General features: G+C 35.8%; 1 protein-coding gene and 1 long non-coding RNA gene across 2 annotated transcripts; both read left to right on the plus strand.

Moving 5' to 3' along the window:
- The first annotated feature begins 616 nt into the window (after nucleotides 1-616).
- LOC119995566 (cytochrome P450 71D9-like) lies at nucleotides 617-1,794 on the plus strand. Its single transcript, XM_038842080.1, has 3 exons — nucleotides 617-1,057; nucleotides 1,182-1,351; nucleotides 1,458-1,794. Exons 1-3 carry the CDS (start codon nucleotides 617-619, stop codon nucleotides 1,792-1,794), a joined length of 948 nt encoding a protein of 315 aa, XP_038698008.1.
- Nucleotides 1,795-7,172: 5,378 nt separating this feature from the next.
- LOC119986961 lies at nucleotides 7,173-8,977 on the plus strand. Its single transcript, XR_005465350.1, has 2 exons — nucleotides 7,173-7,369; nucleotides 7,459-8,977. It is a non-coding gene; the product is annotated as an uncharacterized LOC119986961 (long non-coding RNA).
- Nucleotides 8,978-14,680: the final 5,703 nt, after the last annotated feature.

Here is a 14,680-nt window from a genome sequence, read left to right on the forward strand (position 1 = left end):
AGAATCGAGTAGCCATCGGGATGGATTAGGGACAAGGTTTTTAGTCAATTGTTTTAAATCCAATTCTTGCTTACTTTGGTTACGAATTGCCTATGCTATCGAGTCATTCTGCCCATTTCATTTACTTGCTTTTTTCATTGCGTTTATTAGTGTTAGCAAGTTGTTTGCATTTCATTCCACCACCAAATTTACATGGTTTCCTTGTGGATACGATACCGGACTCGCCGGTTTTATTACTTGTCGATACCCTACACTTGGGTAAGTACACACACTTTGGTGTCGGTCAGAAACTTACATCAAATGGTTGGCTCTGAACCCCACCTTGCTCTATGCGATTTGGTCAAGAAGTATGGACGATTGATGTACCTACAAATTGGAGAAGTTCCTACTCTTGTTGTTTTCATCTGCAAAGTACGTGAAAGAGGTGTTGAAAACTCATGACATAGTGTTTGCTTCAAGGCCTTAATTAAATGCTACGAAAATCATTACTTACAATTTCACTAGCATTACTTTTTCACCATATGGTGAATATTGGAGATAGCTACGAAAAATCTCCTCAATGGAGCTTTTCACAACGAAACGAATCCAGTCATTTCGATCGATAAAAGAACAAGAGATGTCAAAGTTGATCAATTGGGTTGTCTCGAACGCGACAGGAGGATCACCTATCAACTTGATTGAAAAAGTATTCTCATCAACGTATACAGCTGTTTCAAGGGTGGCTTTGGGAGGTGAATCCAAAGAGAAGGATGAGCTCATATCGGTTATCAAGGAATCTTCAGAGCTAATAGGAGGATTCAATATACAAGATGTGTTTTCGTCCTTGAAATTGCTTCATTGGATTAGTGGGGTTACCTCTAGATTGGAAAATTTTCACCAGAGAAGCTCCAACATTCTTCAAAACATTATAAACCAACACATTAAGTCCAAGGCAACACCGCCAATGGACGGGAAATCTTGCGAACAAGCTGAAGATTTGGTTGATCTTCTTCTCAACTTTCACAAACCCAATGCTGAATTCCAATTAACGGTCAACAATATCAAAACAGTAATTCAGGTTTGCTTGTTCATATTTACACCAATGTTTGATAGTTAGGTATCATAATTTAGTTAATTCAATTTCCTACTATTAAATTGTCAATTCAACCCAATATGCTAATATGATACAAACACTTTACAAGGATGTGTTAGTTGGTGGAGGTGAAACATCCTCAGCAACTGTTGATTGGGCTATGGTAGAAATGATTAAAGACCCAAGTATAATGAAAAAGGCACAAGCAGAGGTAAGGCAGGTTTTCGACGATAGAGGAAGTTTTGATGAAACTACGATTCCTGAACTGAAGTATTTGAAGTTAGTCATTAAAGAAAATCTAAGATCACACCCACTAGTTCCACTTTTACTTTCAAGAGAAAAATGCAGAACGACAATTGATCGATGGATATGAAATACCTGCTAGAACTCGAGTACTAGTCAATGTGTGGGCGATTGGAAGAGACAGTGAGTATTGGGTTGATGCTGAAAGATTTTACCCAAAGAGCTTCCTAGATAATCCTATTGAGTTCATGGGGATGAATTTTGAGTACATTCGATTTGGTGCTAGAAGGAAGATATGTCCAGGCATGACGTTTGGTCTTGCCAATGTTGAGATTATGCTTTCGCAGTTGTTGTATCATTTTGATTGGAAACTCCCTAACGGGACTTGTTCTGACTATGTTAACATGAAGGATTTCTTCGGCATAACAATGAGAAGAAAAGATTATCTCTACTTAATTCCTACCCCTTATCGCTCCTAAAGCCTTGATGAGCTTTAAAATTGGCATCATGCACGTGCTCTTTCTTAAAATGATATGTTTCAATTTTCAACATAATTAGGGTTGTTATTGAAAGACTGAAATGTCATGATAATAAAACTCTTTAGATGAATCAATCAATGCCTTTTTTTATTGCACATAAAATGAAGCCTATAGTGATAACCTACCTCTTAAGATTTGAACTCATTTCCTCTCATACTAATAATGGTGCTGTTTGGCAGTATTGTCAACTGTTGTGAAGTGCTGTGAGTTATAAAACTGTGGTGCTCTGAGGTGAGTTGGAACGCAAAAGTTGTTTGGCGCATCACTTTTAAAACTGTGGTGTGGTGCCGTGCTGTGAGGTGCGTTTGATGTATCTAAATTACGGTTATATTAGATGACTAATAATATTAATATAAAATCACTTTAACGTTTACATTGTACATTAATCTAAAATAAAATAATTGACCTAATTTGATTACGTGGGACAATTCAACATATATTGTAAGCGTTTGGGAGTGTTATGAGGTGAGGTGAGGTGCTGTGAGGTAAAAAGCTGTGGTGCTGTGAGGTGAGTTCTGCTGTAAAAGCGTTTGGCGTGTCACAAAAAACTATGGTGCTGTGAGGTGAGGTGCACCTAAATGCAGTGTAAACACACTGCCAAACAGATACAATAACTAGTCGAGAGCCAACACACTACGCGTGTAGTCTCTATATAATTTATTTGATTAATTATTAAAGAAACTAAAAATAATGCCCATAAAAATCTTTGCCTACTTGAATCGTCTCTTCTTCCAAATATCTTAGTGAGTAATCTTATGTTAATATAGAGGGCCGAACTTTAATCTCCTAATTGTGGAGTATTGGCTCAAATAGTAGTTGCAGATGAGCAACTGTCCAAATAGTAGGTATTTTTGTTTAGGGACAGATCAAGACCTATCGAAACAGGTCCTTAAGCTATCTGGATAGGAGGCTCGGATTTGTTATTGGGACAGACCTTATAAATATGTATTATTTGTAGGGTTTTAGTAATTGAGTTGCAAAATTGAGAGATGCACCGTTTTGAGAGATAAAAACACAGAGAGAACTTGAGAGAGAAATATAGCATCTAGAGTGGGCTTGTTCTCTTTGTAATTGGTGAGTTTTCTCCTTGTAATCTTCTCCAACATAGTGAATGCGTGATCTCTGCTGTCCGTGGACGTAGACTTTTGTCAAACCATGTAAATTCTTGTCGATATATTCTAAGATGAAAAAATCTTGCATACAAATTTAGTGCAAATAAATTTTGATATATGCCAACCATAACAAAACCACAACAGTAAAATGCAAAAAAACTATTGTAGATAAAGTAATGCATATAAATTTAGTGTAGATAAACTTACATGTGCCTACCCGAATTGCTTATAATTGAAGACTTATGTTCTATCAGTTCATTTGTGCTTAATTGATATTGATTTATAGAACTAACATGGACTAACATTGCAAGAAGCCCTAACAAGGCTTACATAGCATATCTAGAGTTTAATTATGCATAGGATGATCGAATTAACCAAGTTTCAATATGGTGACATAGACTGAACCCTAATGGATGTTTAATCATGGTCAAACATGATTAATAAAGTCAAATTCATGGTCAACATAAGTTAAAGTATGCCGATGATATCTTAGAGCTTAATTGGGAACAATTGAATAAGTGTTGATTTGCTAATCAAAGTCAAAGTCAACGAATGTGTCGTGACAGCTGACATGGCAAAGAAGACAAGTCAACCATTGTTGCATCTTAATTAGAATACTTAGGGAGAAAGAGAAAAGCAAATGGGAGAGTTGAAATCAAAGGGGACAACAAGTACAACATCACATCTAGCCTTCTCTCTCTATTCACATGTGTTGCAAGCTTTATTTCAAAAGCCTTCCCCTAGGGCTGCGAATCGGTTTGTTTGGTAGGTTATTTTACATTGGAACACCCGGGCATAAATTTTGGTTTTCTTAGATATAGAAAACTAGTAACCAATGGTCAAGCTTATCTTGACATGAAAACTGTCCAATGGTTTTTAGTTATTACGGTCGATTTTCGGTTTTTGGGTCAAACATATGGGCATGATACACTAACTCAGTATACTTGCTAAATATACAAAAATAAAATAGCCATGTGGCCCATGTCAAATGGCCTATAAGGCATAAATAGTGCAACCTAATACACAGATCCAATATCCAATAGTGCAGCAAATTTCTTGATTACTTTGAAATTAAGCGTGAGGAGTTGCACTGGATAAACAAGCATAGTGGAAATGCCCAAGTGGGACTTGGGGAGTGGATGTAGGCTTGAGTTAAGTCGAACCACTATAAATATTTTGTGTGTTTTTATTTTCTTGTTATTCAATTAGCGTATCATATTTGCATCACATGCATTGAAAGTTGCCTCATGGGAAAGCAGCACATGCTACCTTTTCCTCATGAAGCAACACAGAGAGCACAAGAAGTTTTGGAGCTAGTCTACACAGACTTGTGTTGACTGATGTAATAATTCTCGCAAGTGCACAATAGTCTATGAATAGTACAATGTATGCAAGTATAAGGTCAATCCCACAGAGAAAAGTTAATTTAATTATTGTACCTAACTTAATGAATGAATTGAATGAAAATAAGATAATGGGAGAATGATTGATGTAAGTAACCTAACTAACAAAGAACCAAAATTCAGAATTTTGTCAACGAGATAAGAGAAGCCTAGGGTAATGATTTCACCTAGCAATCATATCACAAGCACAATTATAATTCCAATTCAAAGGTTGATTCCTTCTAAAATATATTCGTTCGTTCGTTCACGGTACCAATAAATATTATTAACAATGGATTAATCATGTTTGGTTCGCAGTCATTAACCCAATGCTAATAACTCATTACGATCTAAAGAATTATAATAACCAATCAATCTCCTAAACCGTGTTAATGACAGTCAGCAATTGATTTCCTTAATTCCGGTTCCACTAAGACACGTGAATTTGGTTCGTTCCTTTGTCCTAGCTAGATGAGCTTAATTGAGCATTCAATTGGCGATCAAACAATCAAACAAACAATAAACTATAAGCATGGTAATTAAAGACAAGAATCATTGAACCAAAATCAAGCAATCATCAAATCAAATAGCTTGTAATATTCATGCTAGGTTACATCACACCCAAACAATAAGAAAAACTAGAGAGAAGAACAATACCAAAAATAAAAGTCAGAAAGAATACGACTCTCTCTCCCCCCAAAAGCTGTTGTCCATGCCCTTATACATCTTCAAAAACTTCCTTGACTTGATTTCCTTATCCAACTCGGATTCCTTCAATTGCTCTTATTTCGTTCTCCTTATTCTGGTGCAAGTCAAATCCTTATTTTGCGTGCAAGACAGTTGCCAAAGTATTATTTTTTTCAATGCAAAGACGAACCCTTGTTTTACATGCACTCTTCTAATACCAATCGGCTTCCTTTCCATGCACTGATTTCCAATTGAATGTCAATACTAAAACCTTGTTTTAGTATCACGTGCAACTCAAATCTCTTGCTTCTAGTGCACTGCCACTTGCTTTGTCTCAACTCTCGACGGTTTTATTTCATTTAATAGCCAAAAGTCCAAACCCTATTTTGTCATCACTTGTAAATACGTTCTAACGCAAGTGCCGGCCCCAACCTTTCATTCATGATCTCTTCCTTCAATTGCAGATAGTCGGCCCTCCTTCCGTTTCCTTGAGCTGCAAGTCTTCTTTCCCATATTCGTATTGGATTCATCCCAAAGCAAGCATTGAACTTGGGTCTAAACAAGCCTTTTTTCATCACTTTTTCTCATAAATATTCTGAAAATCAAAATAATGAGAAGTTATGTAGAATCCATGCTTAGTTCAACTAAAAGAGACAAAAAAACAAGTGTAAAGTGAGGTATAAAAATATGTGAAATATCATGCTATCATGGACCCTTGCAAGTCTCATCTTTGAATCACTCTAAGTACCTATTGAAATTATTTCAGAATGGTCTGGGTTTATTTTCTCAAAAAAATGTCAGAAATATTTGAAAATTTTAAACAATTTAAAGCTCCTGTTGAGAAACAAAGTGACAAACATATCAAAAGGATAGGAAATAATAAAGTGGCAATCATATCTGTGGATATGAGTACCCCAATTTTATTCGGCCAGCGACATACAACCTCCTACCCTTGGGCCTCAAATCAGCACAAGATGTGCAAAGTCCTATATGCGGCCCAGTGGGAATAAATTCATGTTTCGAAGACCTTCTAAGAGCCCATTCCTTCAAAAGTGGGCTTGGCCCCTTGAACAACCCAATTCCCAAAAGCTAAAACTAAAACTCCCTCCTTTCCTTCCGGATGAAGAAAAGTTTTCCGCCTAATCCCAAAAGAGGAACCAATGATGTGACAACCAAGATGGAAGGGCATAGAAAATGAGGATAAAAACGAAGATAAAAAGGGGGATAGGAGCTCAAGAAAAGGAGGCCGGTTCGAGGGAGATAAGGAAGAAGAGAAAGAGACTGGAAGAAGGAGAAGGTGAAAGATCTCAAAATCTTTGCATAGTTCTCTCGCAGCCAAATGATATTCAACGATGCTTCAAGCCATCTTACTTTAGAAATCACCTAATCCTACATCTTTGTAGGCACCATAAAGATGAATAAGAGGTAAAGACCAAGATCTACCTCCATCCAACCACTTCCTAGGTAGGTACCACTACAAGAATTTCAAGAATTACCAACCGGTATAATCGGTTGAAAATTCCAACCGATTCCCAACCGATTTTGATTGTATGGGGATTTTCTAATGAATGGAACATTGGGTGGAAAATTGGTAAGAATAATAAAATTTCGAACCACCGTTTCAACCGATCATGCGGCTCGAAAAAAATAATGTTTTGTTTATTTTTTGAAAAATATTTCCTGCCGAGTATTCGGTTGGAAAATAATTTTTTTTTATTTTTTTAACTAGCGGATTATATTCCAACCGATTATTTCGGTTGGAAAATAATTTTTTCTTTTTGTAGTTTCCTGGATTATTTTCCAACCGATATTATCAGTTGGAAATTGGTTTATATTTTATTTTATTTTATGTTTCCTACCGAATATTTGGTTTGAAATTACTTTTTTTATTTTTTTAACATTTAGATTATATTCCAACTGATTTGTTCAGTTGAAAACTAAATTTTGTATGTTTCTATATTTTATTTTCCAACCACTGTTATCAGCTGGAAATTGATTTGTTATTTGGTTGAAAATAAATTAATATCAACCCTTGATTTGGCTTATGAAATCCATTTCAACCATTAGATTAAACACTTAAAAATAAAACAGAAATCCCTAGAAGTTTAAGACACATATGCATCTTTGTGCCTCTCACTGGCCTTTCGAGTTTAGTACAAACAGATAGTGCTATTTCATGTGCAGTAGTGTATCTCTTTCATCATCACCATCTTCTTCTCAGACACCAAAAGCCCTTCCTCTTCCTTCGCTTTTGCCCCACACCCACTTCGCTTTTGTCATCTCTCTATGTTTGCACCACACCCACTTCTGACGTTGGTTTGCATAGACCGTCTGGTAAACTTTCTTGTATACTTCGTATGTAGTTTTCTTCAGATCTGCGAACTGAAAGCTTATTTTAGGGTTTGTTTTTTTGATACCTTCAGTTCAAAATCAAACTCTGCGAGTTTCTATTCAGCCCATAAGATTGTCATCTTCAACGCATCGCGCATTGCCCGCAAGCCTTTCAGAGTCCTCCATCAGCAACACATAGCGCAACCCCTTCCAATCTTTGATCGCTGCCTCTCTAGTGAACAAGTATGGTACTTTTATTGATGTCGATTTCAAACCTTAGGCTTAGATTTCACTTAATTCTTATTTTTGGGTGTGATTTTGGGTTCTTTGTGTTTCAATGTTCGGTGTTGCGTTGGTTTGCAAGGGTTCTTGTTGTTCATTTTTCGGTGCAGTAGGTTGGGTTCCTGCTCTTAGTCCTCCATTAGGAGTTTGGTTCTTGTCTTGGTTCCCTAAAAATATGAGAAAATTTGTAAGTTTGATTTTTAATTTTGTGGGTTTGATAATCTGATGAAGTGAATCAATCAATTATTATAAGGTAAGGGAAATAAACCAACTGTATCTCTTAAAACCTTTTGTATTATCTTCTAGTACTAACATGTAGATGGAACAACCTTTGAATGGAATCATTGTTTGTGGATGTTCACCTTTCCTATGTTTGTATTCTTTATATTTTGTGTTAATGAACTCACCTAATTTTGTTTCCCAAATTTGTGATTTGTTTTGGAGTTTCAATGATTGAAACTTTACTAGTATAATTTATGCTCAAACAAGTTTAGAAAAGATTCTGGGTTGGATTGTAAGTTGTGATCGTGTGGTGTTTCTTAGGTTAAGTGCTTGTTGTGTTTGGGGGGGTCTTTGTTAGGGTTTTGGCCCCTTTTTAGGATGGTTGGGTCTCTCTTGGTAGTGGTTACGTGTTTGTTAGAAGGGTCTTTGTTGGATCTTTGGCCTCTATCTTGGCATACTGCGTATTTGTTGGTTGTTTACATCTTTCTTCTCTGTAATAAAATCAGTCATTTGATAAAAAAAAACTTTAGAAAAGATTGTTTTCAGATAGCTTAAGCATGTGTTTGGACATATTCTATATTCGTGTGTGTATGACCTTCCCTTCTATAGTCAATTTTGGCTAATGTTATGATTTTGATATTGTTTGGGCTAGAAGGAGAGATGTGGCATTTAAGTCTTGGAAAGGAACATGTTAACTATTATAAAGTTGTTTTTTTTTTACTCTGTTTGTTTGTCAAAGTTAACAAAGTTCATATTACTCTCATATGGATGAAGTGTTTTGATGATAATCACGATAAAATTTAAGTTGAAAACAAAATTATTTGGTACACAGTTCAAGGGTTTTGCATCTTTTACAATAGGATATTCTGCTATGTTTTAGATTTCCTCCTTTGTTTTCAGATGTTGAGGGCACTTCATGAGTAGACTTGTGTCGCGTCTCTATTTTCTCATATTTTTTTTTTTGAACTTCTATGTGTACCTCATGTATGCAATGCTACCAACTGTGTTCTGTTTGCTGCTAGATTTTTCCATTATTGTATTTTCATTTAAGTTTATTTTAATTTCTCCAAATATCAATAAAAGGAGGGAATATTCAGATTTTGTAAATTTTAACACTATGTAGGATGGATATTTTTAAGCATCATGAATGGATGTATAATAGGCTTCTTCTAGGCTGAAAGGGATTTGTAGAGAAGTTTTTACTTGGGGTGGAGGAGTTTATTTCTTTTGCATGTCAACAACCGATATTTTTAAGTGAGGGAAACTTAAGGTGTCTATGTTCACAACACAGTACTTAACTCCTGATGAAGTGAGGGTTGATCTTTATAGAAAATGGTTTACACCTAATTATTGGTATTAGACTTCACATGGAGAGGAAGATCGTCAAACAGATGTTAGGGTTAATATATCTATATCGAGTTCAAGTAGTTTGCACTTAGGAGATGATCAAGAAATGAATAGATATCAATCAATGATTTTCGATGTTGTTGGCCCTGATTTTACAACTCAATATAAACAGAATATTGAGAAAGCTCCAAATATGGATGCTCAAAAATTTTATGATATGTTGCATGCATCTCAAAAACAACTGTGGTCAGGATCTACCCATTCTGAGTTGTCAATTGCTGTTAGGATGTTGAGTATTAAATCTGATTATAACATGCCACAATGATGTTTCGATGAAGTGGTACAACTCATGAAAGAGACAAATCCTCCCGACAATTGCATAGCTTCTAATTTTGACCAGTCAAAGAAATTAGTCTCCAAACTTGGTCTCATCTCCCAAAAAATAGATTGTTGTATTAATGGATGTCTACTATATTATAAGGAATATAAATTTGAGGGAATGCAAATGTTGTGGTTTTGCTCGGTTTAAGCGAAATAGGAGTAGTAAGAGAAAGTTGAAAGATGTCCCTTTTAAAAGGATGCATTATTTGCCGCTCATTCCTAGACTTAAGAGGCTATATGCCTCAATGAGTTCTGCTGGTCACATGAGATGGCACCATGAGAAAAGACGAGAGGAAGGTGTGTTGTGTCACCCATCAGATGGAGAATATTGGAAACATTTTGATCAAACTTATCCTGATTTTGCCATTGAGCCAAGAAATGTTAGACTTGATTTATGTTCTGATGGTTTTACTCCTTACAGTCAATCATCTTCACCTTACTCCTGTTGGCCAGTAATTATTACTCCATACAATCTGCCTCCTAAGATGTGTACAACTACTTCGTCTATGTTCTTGACTTGCATTATTCCTGGCCCGCATAACCCCAAGAGTAAGATAGATGTATATTTGCAGCCTTTGATAGATGAACTAAAACTGCTATGGGACGAGCTTAACATACGATATTTCAAGAAAGCAAAACTTTCAAATGAGAGCAGCTTTAATGTGGACAATCAATGATTTTCCTACATATGTAATGTTGTCAGGGTGGAGCATAGCTGGAAAATTAACGTGCCCTTATTGTATGAATTGATCAAAGGCTTTTACTTTGAAAAACAAGGGGGAAAATTCTTGGTTTGATTGTCATCACCAATTCTTGCCAATGGATCATGCATTTTGAGGAAATAAGGATTCTTTCTTCCGAAATCGAGTTGAGAATTCACAACCGCCTAATAGGTTGAGTGGAGATGAAATGTTAGAAAAAGTACAATCTCTTCCCAAAGTAACCGAAAATGACCTTCATAAATTGGGTGGTTACGGTGTACAACATAATTGTTTGAAACAAAGCATATTTTGGGAATTACCATATTGGAAGTCTCATTTGCTTCATCACAATCTAGATGTCATGCACATAGAAAAGAATGTGTTCAATAACGTGCTTAACACCATCATGGAGTCAAGGGTAAAACCAAAGACAATATAAAAGCAAGAATGGATTTGAAAGAATATTGTAGGCGAAGGGATTTGGAACTTCAAGAGATGCCGAATGGTAGAGTGATTAAGCCAAAAGCAAAATTTACAATCACTATTGATCAAAAACGAGCGGTATGTGAATGGGTAAAAGGGTTGAGAATGTCTGATGGTTATGCGTCAAACTTGGCGAGGTGTGTAGACATGAAGGATGGCAAGTTGTTTGGTATGAAAAGTCAAAACTGCCATGTGTTTATGGAGTGTTTACTTCCAATTGCCTTTAATGCTTTACCAGAACCAATATGGAATCCAATATATAACTGAATTGAGTCAGTTATTTTGGGATTTATGCTCAACAACTTTACAAGTGGATGAGTTACAGCAAATGCAACAAAATGTTCCTATTATCTTATGCAAGCTAGAAAGAATATCTCTACTAGGCTTCTTTGACTCAATGGAACATTTATCGATTCATTTGCCATATGAAGCAATTATGGGTAGACCACTTCAATACAGATGGATGTACCCTTTTGAGAGGTGAAAATAATTTTATTTAATCATGTCCAATTAGTTATTTTTGTCGATATGGATAGCTTTCATAAACTTACACTAATAATTTTTAAGGAGTTTGTGGCTTGAATGACTTTTCTTCAACTACTGCATAATTGCATGAAATGAAATGATTTTTTTATGCATTTTGCTGCAAGTTTGCGGCATGAATGACTTTTCTTAATTTCATGAAATAGCTTGAGAGTTTCGACATCGGTTTATTGAAGTTTGTGGCTGGAATGACTTGAATGAACTGATCTTTTTACATATTTTATTGCTTAATTGCGGCTTTCAATTAGTAGTTTTTAGCAGCCCTAACTTGGACAGATTTGTAGACAAATTGCACTTAAATTAATAGAGGTTGCGTAAGGAAATACAGACCTAGAATTTCTAATGACTTACCCACCAAAAAAATTTTAACGGAATGTAAAACGTTTGCAACGGAAATACCAGTTGCAAATTACCGACTGATTTAATCAACGGTTGGAAAAAAGTTAAGTTTCCAACGAGGGATTTACCAACAGATAAATATCGGTTGGAAAATAAGATTTCCAACAGATTTTCCCTCTATTTCAACCGGTGCAGCGGTTGGAAAATCGCTAATTTTTTGTATTGTACACTTTAAACCAACATCATGTAAACTAATTGCATCAAAAAGGGGAAATACCCTAGTGACCACTGATTTATCAAGAAGATGGGAGTCAGACGGTATCTATTGTTCTTGCATTTTATGTCTTGCATACATTTTTTTTCACATCACCTCTACATTAGCATCTTGATAGATGACTCGCATGAATTGCACATACCCTTGTCCCCTATTTACCACTCAAAAATAGATAGAATGGCAAGCTCGATTTTCTTTCATCTTCCCTAGATCTAACGTCATACGTACATCATTCTTCCATATTTCATTTCCATATGTATCATGATTAATAGCATTGCGCATGAACTATAACATCATTTCATGTCATCACTATCATACATGTCATCTCATACATTATCATTTACTCACATTTTACACACTCGCATCACGATAGGCGTTGCCAAGGTATCATTGCGAACATTCGTGTCTCCTATTCATCCTACACTCAAGAATAGGCAGTGTCTCACGAATCCAACACTCTCTCATGGCTTCTCTATCTTTCATGAGCTTGCGCATTTTCTTACTCTTCATTACACACCATCACCTCATGAATAGATATCATCTTATTAGATACCAAAATATCCCCCGATAGTAGAGGCTCCATTCCACCACTAAAAAGCCATGTGCATCTCTAGATAGAGTCGTACAGGCTGCGAACATAGTCTGATTGATTCCTAAAATCCCTTTACCTCATGCATGTTTATTTCTTCTAGTCCTAGTAGCACTGGAAACTCCCCGAATCTTGGATGGTTACTGTCCTACTCGAACAAATGTCATGGGATGCTTAACACCTTCCCCACCATAATTGAAGGCGACTTCATAAGTGCCCGTATGTATTGTGATGACACATGCGAGCGCTCACCTCAACCATCAAGCCGGATATCACACTATGTCTTGAATCTTTGTCCAACCAACGTAATCAGTGAAATGACCTCCTTGTAAGTATGAAATGGGGTCAAGGCATTAGTGATCATCTTAGTGTATTTTAAAGCTTATGTTTACATCCATATTTTAGCATAAGAACTAAGTTAAATATGAAAAGTAGAAGATGCATCTTTGTTGGCTATAGCACAAATTCCAAGGCTTATAGGGTGCTTGAAGTTGAATATTAGAAACTTCTCATCCGTAGAGATGTGGTTGTTGGTTGCTAAAACTAATTTAGACACGTAGCGGAAGCTTTCTAAGATTGTCTTAGCATAGCTACAAGTCAAAATTTTAACGAACGATACCCTACAACCCATATATACCCCATGGCCCAAGTATGTTTGCCTAGCATGCTTCTAAAAATTTATTTTGTTACAAATAATATTTTTAACATGGCATACAAACATATTAGATCTAGTTTTAATCTTGGTAATCAATCCTAGCATGCTTCTAGGTTTATATCCATACAAAATTAATTCTAGATCTAATCACACAAACATAGCATGAGGCTGTTTAGAAAATAACCAATCTCTTCAATATCGAGGCCCTTAACTTTCTTTTTTTCTTAAACGCACGAATCACCGTCTTGGTCTCTACCAACTTGGAACGCCTATGTCGTTTTCTTGTTATTCCCCTTAATCTCCTTGCGAATGAGAAAAAAAAGGATCACCAATTGGTGGTGAATCAAAATCAAGGACATGGCAATCTTTGGGACATTCAACACACGGCCAATTTTTTTGACTTTGGCCGAGTGTGGTAGTGTCGCACACTAGCTGCTCTCTTTTTGTTTTTTCTAATTTCGGTAGAGATCTAGTTCTCAAAAGAGATCAAAAGGCTGCATATATATGTGAGCATATTCGTAGTATTTATATAAACAAATAATTAGTCTCACTAAGCCCTAGTTTTCCAATTATATTATATTGGAATTAAGAAACTAAGAAAATCGAGAATCATGTTAACACGTATAATCGGTGCCGACTTTGCTTCCTTAATGGGCTTTCTATGCTTTGCTTTTTCAAATCATGATTTGGGCCTAGTTTGGCCCAATCTTTCAAGAATTTAAGGCTCAAATATTATTTTGGTCATTGGTCTATTCTTGATTTAATTTCGACTAATGTAAAATTATTTATTTTACAATCCAAATCGAAATTTCGAGACTTGTTATTTTTATCATAAATACACTTACAAGAATTTTGTATATCTTAACAAAAATACTTTTGTCTTAGGGTTATCTTTGGAAAACCAATACCCAATAAAATTATAACTATTTGTTATACAAATTCTATTTTTGTAAATATCCTGATAACCGTTATGATATGGTGAATTTTGCTAATCTTCTTTGAATAAGACAAAAGACTAAAATAGGGCTACCAAGGGGACTCCGCAGGACATACAAATCTATGCTCATGAAATATTATTCTTTACCGCCAAGCCCTATGACTAGGAATAATATTTCAATCCAATATTCGTCTGACACCACATGAACTATGGATGAACTCCCAGAGATGTACTATAGTATCCCGAACTTATTTTTCTTTTAGAAAGTATGAAGGACCAACATGTGTTGATTATATAAATATATATATCCATTTGAGCGGGGTAGACATGTTTGAAGTCTAATATAAGGGTAAAAGTCATTAGAAATTAATACCGAGGGAATCAGGGGTGTATGGAAGGTTTTCAAAAACTGAGTATATGTGAAAAGTAGTGCAGGTGCCCAGTTCTGATTGATCGGAACTAGGCTCCGATCGATCGAAAATTGGCACTGGAAAATATGGACAGTGGCCAATTCCGATCGATCGGGAGCGGTTCCGATCGATCGAACATGCCCAGTACGCG

Source organism: Tripterygium wilfordii, chromosome 3 (genome assembly GCF_013401445.1).
Source record: "Tripterygium wilfordii isolate XIE 37 chromosome 3, ASM1340144v1, whole genome shotgun sequence".
Lineage (NCBI taxonomy): Eukaryota > Viridiplantae > Streptophyta > Magnoliopsida > Celastrales > Celastraceae > Tripterygium > Tripterygium wilfordii.